This window comes from Polyodon spathula, chromosome 27 (assembly GCF_017654505.1).
Source record: "Polyodon spathula isolate WHYD16114869_AA chromosome 27, ASM1765450v1, whole genome shotgun sequence".
Lineage (NCBI taxonomy): Eukaryota > Metazoa > Chordata > Actinopteri > Acipenseriformes > Polyodontidae > Polyodon > Polyodon spathula.
The window spans coordinates 6995483-7003646 of NC_054560.1; the positions used below are offsets into that span (position 1 = coordinate 6995483).

The window sequence follows — 8164 nt, forward strand, 5'->3', positions numbered from 1 at the left end:
CACAAGTGAAAAGAAACAAAAGCGCATTGAAAAATGTTACGCAAAAGGCTCAAAACCTAAAGGTATTTTTGTGTTGTTGTTTTATCAAGATATTCGGACAAGAGACCAATCCTGTGCATCGCCTAGCACTTTGAACCATTATCCAGGTTTCGTTATGAGCCTTCCTTGTATGTGTTCTATACAGATGCGGTATGGGTTTTGTTATATAAGCTGTGGTAGGAGTTTATTGAAGTTTGTTGTAAAACCTGGAATGGCTCAAACAACCGCTATGCAGTGGGAATCGTGGTGCCAATTTTAATATATTCCTTTTTTCTGTAATCTTGGAAAAATCAGTTATAAAACATAATTCCAACATTCAAAAAATTACTAATACAATAATACAGTAAACTTTACTAATGTGTAAAAAAAAAAAAAAAAAAAAAAAAAAAAAAGCTTGTATTTGTTATTGTTATTATTTTTATAATTGTTTAAGAGTTGAAGACAATATAACACTATGGTAGATCAGTGTTTAAACATTACACTATGATTGTATATTAGAATAGCGGGCTATTTTTATATTATGCAACTTTCAATCTGCACTCTACAGTAACAAAAACTGTACATTTATAATAGATGTATATGCAAATCAAAGCTGCAAACAGAGTAGTAGTGCATGCATGTAGTTCAATGATAGAAACAGGTTGTGCAGGGAGATCATTTTTTTATTGTTATTGGCGATAAGATTATAGCAATTTGAGTGCAAATGTTGTGATTCGATAACAAAATACAACAGGTTGGATTATATTTTACCATCAAACTCTAGAATGCTCTTTTTTTCTTGTGGAAATCAAGAAAAAAAAATGGTGAAAGTTTGATGTAAAAAGCATCTCACAAGTGTAAGCTGAAGAAATCCAAGGATGAAATTTCGATGGACATTTTCAAGTTTCACCAAAGATCTTTGTAAATAAAACTGTCCATTTTGAAAAATGTTGGTCATTTTTGTGCGGCGATGTTGATTTTGTTTGTTTGTGAGTCACCAGGGGGGTTATCCAGCGGTGCTCGTGTGTCTCGCCATTTTAGATCTTGAAAGTCATTGTGCAATTGTGATTACACTTGGTACTGACACTCCTTAGCACCACGCCCAGGGCATTCTGGTATAGCCAATAGAACTGCTGTCTAAACTGTGTTAAGCTAAGCACAGGAATTGCTCACAAGTTCTTTCACATGTTCCAGCTGTAGGTTACAACACCCCTTATTTTTACAATTCTGACACCCGATTGGCTAAGCTGTTTATTGAGGCTATATCTTAGCAGGCGCCTGTGCATGATCCTTTCTTTCAGCTGTCTTCATAATGATCTGCTGCCATCTGTCATTTATATTCCTGGCTGGGTTTTATATCTCTATAGTAGTTATATACCTTCAAAATGATGTATTCATTACTGGAGTAAAGCCACACATTACACCTCCTTCCATGTAAAATATTTTTTATTGCTTTCAATCATACATCATTAGTTGTCACTTTTGCAAACAATGTAATTGGTCAATACCTCACCATGCCCCTTTGCTTAACACCAGTACTGAGCAAACTGTAGTGCAGTAAGCCATAGTAAAATCAAAGCAGAGTGTAGTAAAGTATAGGGACAGGATGGTAAAAGACTGGGAAACTGTGATAGATGCATGATCAATGGCACAATTCCTGTGCAAATTTCGTGGGTAAAGCTACTGTCTAGTTTTAAAGAGGGAGTCTTTTCAGTAGATGCTAAGGGGGTGTTTTGGTGTCCTTCAATCTAAATATTGCTACCTAAAATAATGACATAAGTATTATTAGTGGGGGGGGGGTCTGTATTTGACCCATGACCCTGAAATCTGCGTCACAATTTACATAAAAGAATAAGAAACAAGAATTAAATCGAATGATTTGACACAATCATAGCACTAAACACATAAAATGGTTGCATTGTGACCTGGTGATTTAAACTCTGATAACTTCAAAGTGATTTAAACATAAAAATGAAAAAATCAGTCTGACATTCCAAGTACTTCTTCTCTTCTTGAGTCTCAGCCTCTGTATTAAACAGTCCTGAACTCTCTCAGAAGGGACAGGGGACAATTAGTCCATCCTCCCTTTACTTTCTACTAAAGCAGTCCAACCGTTATTTGAATCAAGCAGCCAAGCAACAGCTAATCAAAGTCCCTGTCCTGAATATGCAAAGACCTTCGCGTCCACCGAGCTGTGTGCAGACCAGTGAGGGTGAGTTTACAGGGCCCAGTGTAGGGTGTAGTGCAGTATTAGAGACGCGGGGGCTGCTGAAGGCATTGCAAACCAGAGGGTTATAAATTTAAGGTCAGCTCTAGCACAATTTGTTGGATTACATGAAACGAACAGGGAACTGCATTAACTAAATCAGAAACAATTCCCAGTGTTCTTTTAATCACTCCTATGGGCGCTCCTGTCTACTTCTTGCCTCTTCCACAGTTTTTAAACCCCAGTCCAATCTGTGTGACCCGGTGGGTTTGGACAATAGCAGATCCGGTGTTTTGTATCAATTTCATATCGGCAGTTCTTTTGCAGTTGACAGTGCCCCAAACCACTGTCCCTGGTCCTCCAGGATCAGTGTCCTGAAAATCCCAAAAGTTTCCCTCTGTGTTGCCCTTTGGCTCCAGCTGTATTAAAGTCTGTTCGGGGAGCTGCGTGAGCTTTGCACTTTTAAATACAAGCATGCAATCAAGAAGCTGTTTCTAACAACATGTTTTTAAAGGTGTGTTATATATATATATATATATATATATATATATATATATATATATATATATATATATATACACACACACACACCATATGATGGGGGGTAGGCTTCAGAAAGTACAATTAGGGAATGTAGCAGACAAATGGTTTTACTGTCAGGATTGTGGTCTTTCTGTCTGATACAGCTTAGAGCTGACAGAAGGCTAAACTGGGCAAGATGCGATTTACACAAACCAAGGAATTGCATTTATAACACACACTCTCCTCCACTATGAACTAAAAGCAGTGTAGTTAATGCACCGCTGTGCTGAAGTGTATCTATATTGACATTGCCCTGGTGCAGCTCCTCCTTCAGGTTACTGCCCCGGGGCGTAGGGCCAGCTGATGGAGCTGCCAGAGAGCTGCATGTCTCGAATCAGGGTCTCGATGGGCGTCTTGCCCACCAGCCTCATGAAGAAGAGCTGTGAGATGAGGGATGCGGGCACGGCTCGGAGCGCGGGCAGCCTGAGCAGCAGCCGGCCGAAGCGCTGGGGCTGCCCCGGGTACTGAGCCCTCACATACTCCGTCAGAGCGACCTGGGCCTTCTCCTGCAGGCTCTCCACGTGAACCGGGTCTGTGAGCCCGCAGGCGTCTGAGATACAGGGAGAGAGAGACGGTTACAGCACAGCGAAACACAGCTTTGTGTCAGAGGCAGCATAAAACTCACTGGGAACTATAGATAAATATATATATATATATATATAATATATTATATAATATATATATATATATAAATGCAAATGTACACAGCCTGTATTAACCTTGCAGGGGAAAAAAACCCAACATATTGTGTTGTTGTAGCTTTGGACCACTAGGTGTCACTGTGTCACCTGTGCAAGGAGCTGCTCTCCTGTCTGTCATCATCATCAGGACCATTTTCAGCCCCTCCCGTTACATTACATAGTTTTGAGATAGTCTCCCTTAAAATGCGTCTCCCTGGCAAAGGAACGTGTGAAGCAGCAGACACTGACTAGAATGGTCTACCGGGAAAAATGAGGAAAGAAATATTCCAAAGCAATCTTCTTTAATGGCTATTTCTAATAAGTTTTAATGTGTAGGACGTCCATTATTATAACAGAAATCCTTGCGCATGCTTTGACAGCCCGCAATGCCCCCAGGTAACATCTGTAACAATGAAAGCACCACCTCACCTGGGGAGAAGAGCGCGATGGCTTTGAGGCAGCTGTACTCGGCCGAGTCAACCTGCAGGCGACTCAGCTTCTCCACCTGGTCCTGGAACACCCGCACCTGGTCCATGAATGAAACGACGCGCTCCGCGGACATGGGGGAGGAGTGAAAGCCGGCCGCGGCCAGCAGGGGGGCCATGTGCAGGGGCAGGGCGGACTGGGCAGCGTTGAGGATGAACAGCTCGCTCCAGCTGAGCCGCAGCAGTGCCACCTGCTCCGACACGGGCAGCTCGGGGAAGAAGGGGATGCTGCGCGCCCACTCGATGGTGCTGAAGAGCAGCCGCGCCGCCAGCTCGCAGATGCTGTCGATGCCCATCACGCTGCCCCCCTGCTGCGGGTTGTACTGGGAGCCGTAGCGCCCGCTGGGGTAGGGCTCGGCCCGCAGGAGCTGGGAGATGAGCTCCGAGACCGGCTGCCCGTTCAAGAAGTCCCCCCCAGGGGTGGATGTGGGGCTGATTCCCAAGTGGGACGGAGGGATGCGACCCCTCTGCACAGCTGTGGAATAGAGAACACCACAGCAGGTTAACACGTTAGAGACGCGCCATACAGAACCATCTTTCTGAAGCTTTTTTAAATCAGGTTCTGTGAATTACCAAGAGATTTGTAACTAACCTTGACAAATGGGCGTATTAAAAGTTTTAACTAATGAAATGAACCGTTATCCTAAAGTAATGGGAATTTTGAAAGAGAAACTAAATCCAGTATTTGAGAGGAACAGACGCGAGCTCAAACAGCACGCAAGGTCTCTCTGTCTTTCATTTGTGTAACAAACAGGCTTGGGTATTTGGCAGAGCTCTCAGTCCAACCGGTTAGAGTTGACCTTCAGGTAAGATAAGCCAGTCTGGTCACGTGTGAGTAACGAGGCTCCTGCTGCCCATAAACAACACCTGTTTCTGGGCTCAGTCAGTGTCACAACAAGCCCCTCTCCAGGGACAGCCTGATCAGAACATACATTGGAAAAAAATCAACCAACCCAAAGCAGTGAGCCAGCCTGGGCACAGAACCACGCTTTGGATTCAGTACCTTCTTTGCGCATCCCAACCCGGAAGCACTTCTTGAGCCGGCAGTACTGGCACTGGTTCCGGTGGTGCTGGTCGATCTGGCAGTCCCGGTTTGATCTGGGGGCGGAGACGGAAACAGATTCAGCGTCGACATAGCAAAGCTGCATTGAAGAAGCTGCTGAGGTGGTGTTTTAATACCTGCTCTTTTCACTAACATCTTTCCACTGTTTTGCAATTGAGTAATGAAAAGAAGGGAGTCAGGAAAGCACTAGTATTTAGACCAGTGACTGTTTAGATCATTATGTGACGTGCTGCCTTGCAGGTAAAGCCTACTTCTTCCGTCCTTGCTTGCAGACTGCGCTGTTACAGCAGCATGCCTCTGTCGTTTATTCACTTGCTTTTGGGTGCTTTTTCATGGTAGCCCAGGACAGAGGACACACCTCACCGCCTGTATCAATAACTGTCTGGTTCTGATCTTATCAGGTCTCAGAGGTTAAGCAGGCTGGGGTCTGGCCAGCAATACAGTGTATACAACACAGGCACAGGATGTGCACTGAGATATCAGCTGATGACAGACTTCTTTGATTCTAGGCAGCTTTTAGATTTCGCAAAATTATCTTCAGCAGCAGTGCGGCAGCCAGTGCTGTACTAAGGGGCAGCTACATGAATGCTGGGGTTTCTTCAGCAATACATTCGGATTCCCCCACTTTTCTTATAAGCAATTTGAACGCATTCTTGTTAATAAAGATCTGCTTCTCTCAGTCATGTCCGAGCGAAACATTAAATAGTACATCAAAGCTGGCACGAAACCAAAAGCAAGGCAAGCAGACAAACGTTTGACCTAATGCCCTTCAATGGTTAAGGAAACTCAGATGTCTATCTAGGTTAACAGTAAAATCACACCTCAGTCTGGTTTACCATCCTGGGTGGCTGTGAACTACCCTTCTAAAAAGACTACCATGGTAACTTTTATTGCTGTCACACCCTCCCTCCCTGTGACCACCGCCCCGGGCTTCTCCAAGGCTGTGCATGGCTATGCCTCCTCCGTGCCTTGCTTTGCAGCGAGGCTGCTTACCTGCAGGTGTAGCTGAGGTTGCGTCTGATGCTCCTCTTGAAGAAGCTTTTGCAACCCTCGCAGGTGAACACGCCGTAGTGCTTCCCGCTCGACTTGTCCCCACAGACTCCGCAGTCCACCGCACAGCCCCTGTCGTCCACCACGGCCTCCGCATCGCTGCCCCCGGCCTGGGGGGACCCCTCCTCATCCTCCCGCACGTAGCCCTTCTCTCCCAGGCCGTTGGTCTCTCCGTTTGGGTCGCCCCATCCCCTGCTCACCATTGCCATACCGCTCCGTGTCCAAACTGGGGTGAGGTGGGGGCGTTCTCTGCAGCTCCAAGCTAGAGGTGTACAGCACCAGGTGAAGTCTCAGTTGACTGAAGCTAATGTCTAATCCCGTGGTGCAAAATGTAAGATTCTCTAACTGGCGGTACTAAACTGCCCTTGTGTTCAAATCCCGAGATGCTCTTAGTGCACCATAGTTAAGAGTCCTCTAACCTCCCCCTACTTTACCGCTGGTGCCTAACTGCACACATGCTGCTCAGATCAGGAAGAGATCACTCTGGATAAACAAAGCTTGCAGTCTTTAAATACCAAACACACCAGGAAGCCAGACACGCGCACTCACACGCACGCACACATACACACACAACAGCTAAAAACTATATTTAAGGGGTAAGGCAGAGCAGATTTCCTAAAGCCAAAGGCTTTTCAGTCTTGCTGCCAAGAGTACACACAAGCAAACCACCACTTAAGCCAACTTACTTATTTTGCCAGGTCCAAAGTGCAGTCACTTAGCCAGCCTCCTTTGCAGCTCACCGCCCCTAACCTCCGCAGTTCAACCACAACAGGTTCCCAGTGTAAGGAACAGGCATAAACTGCTTTTCACAGGAAACAATAAATTACACTAAATTGCACTACCCCGGCAAAGTTCCTCTCAACTGAACGAAAGCAAGAAAGGGTTCAACAGGGTTAAGCCAAACTCTGACGAACGAGTCAAACCAGTTCCTTCTGTGAGAGGGGGAAAGCAGTATCTTGAAATCTGACAGAAGCCAGTATTGCTTTACTACACCCCTTTCTCACTCAACAAGAAAGGCTGTTTTTCCACAAAAATTAAAAAATTTCTTTTCCCCCCGAAAGTTTTTCCCTTCAGAAAAACACAAAGGACAACAGTTCTGCCTCCATTTTTCCACTGTAGTTTGTTGTTGAAAAGTTGTACTGCAGAGAAGAACCCAAACTTCCTCTCCCCTTTTTCAGTTTAATTTTTGTCTTCCAGGTCAGTTCTGAGAACCACAGAACAGAGCAGTAACTGAAGACTGCCTTCTTCTAGTCTCCAACGAACACAGCTCTCTCCAGAAGATTGTAAAAAACAAACCCAGCTGATCAGGGGCTCAGAAATCCAGCGAAACAGCTATCTGTGTGTGCGTCCAAACAGGAGCAAAGTTCAAGGAACTCCTTTCTGTGTCCTAGGGCTTGTTTGTAATAAAACAAGGCCTAACGCTGCGGCAACCACTCCAGCTCATTCCACACAGCAGGAGAGTCTTCTGTTCCTTCCCTGCAAAAAAAATAAATAAAACGAAAAAACAAGACAAACCCTGTCTTGGTTTCTCAATTAGAAAGGAGAAAGCTGACTGTTTATCGAACGTGTTCTTGTCTGACACCCTCCCTCTCTCTCTCTCTTTTTTTCTGGTCCCTGTTAATCAGACAGAAGCAGCACTGTAGTGCCGGCCAACCAATGTTGTGATGTTTTGAGCCAGCCAGTGGCCAGAGAATGCTAGAGAAATTAGTTGTTGTTGTTGTTGTTTTTTGCTTTGGGAGAATAAATTAAATGAACTGAAAAGAAGAGGGCTGCTGTTGTGGCCAGCCATATAACCTCTCTCTCTCTCTCTCTCTGGCTCCCTCTCTCTCGCTCTCTGTTTGTGCGTGCGTGTGTGTGAGTGAGTGAGTCTCTGTGCTCAGGGATTTGACACTGCTATTCAAGCCCTCTGGTTGCCATGGCGCTCTCTTCCTTATATGGACGTTGGAGTCAAAGAGCAGCGAGTGGGCTGCTGGGCTGCACACACACAAAAGGAATGCAGCGGCCTGCATCTTTTACTTCTATCCCAGGCCCTGACCCCCGGGCCTGCCTGCCTGCCAGCACATTGTTTTTGTTAACCCCT

The 8164-nt window shown here is 45.3% G+C and overlaps 1 protein-coding gene across 2 annotated transcripts; it reads right to left on the reverse strand.

Annotated features, from left to right (window-relative positions):
- Positions 1-1446: 1446 nt before the first annotated feature.
- Positions 1447-7943, reverse strand: LOC121301483 (nuclear receptor subfamily 2 group F member 6-like). 2 transcript variants are annotated; one of them, XM_041230933.1, is made up of 5 exons: positions 6771-7943; positions 6028-6346; positions 4975-5069; positions 3916-4446; positions 1447-3356 (listed from the first exon to the last, which is right to left on the reverse strand). In XM_041230933.1, the coding sequence occupies exons 2-5, from the start codon at positions 6291-6293 to the stop codon at positions 3082-3084; spliced, it is 1167 nt and encodes a 388-aa protein (XP_041086867.1). In that variant the 5' UTR covers positions 6294-6346; positions 6771-7943; the 3' UTR covers positions 1447-3081. The 2 variants fall into 2 exon arrangements, with proteins under 2 accessions (XP_041086867.1, XP_041086868.1); XM_041230934.1 differs by lacking the exon at positions 6771-7943 and having other exon boundaries at positions 6028-6743.
- Between the last annotated feature and the right edge of the window lie 221 nt (positions 7944-8164).

Coding starts and splice junctions, on each gene's coding strand:
- LOC121301483 (XM_041230933.1), bottom strand. CDS start 6,293: ATGGCAATGGTGAGCAGGGGATGGGGCGACCCAAACGGAGAGACCAAC. Junction 5,070..6,027: donor AACCTCAGCTACACCTGCAG/GTAAGCAGCCTC, acceptor CTCCGCCCCCAG/ATCAAACCGGGACTGCCAGA. Junction 3,357..3,915: donor CATCGCGCTCTTCTCCCCAG/GTGAGGTGGTGC, acceptor CCTGTATCTCAG/ACGCCTGCGGGCTCACAGAC.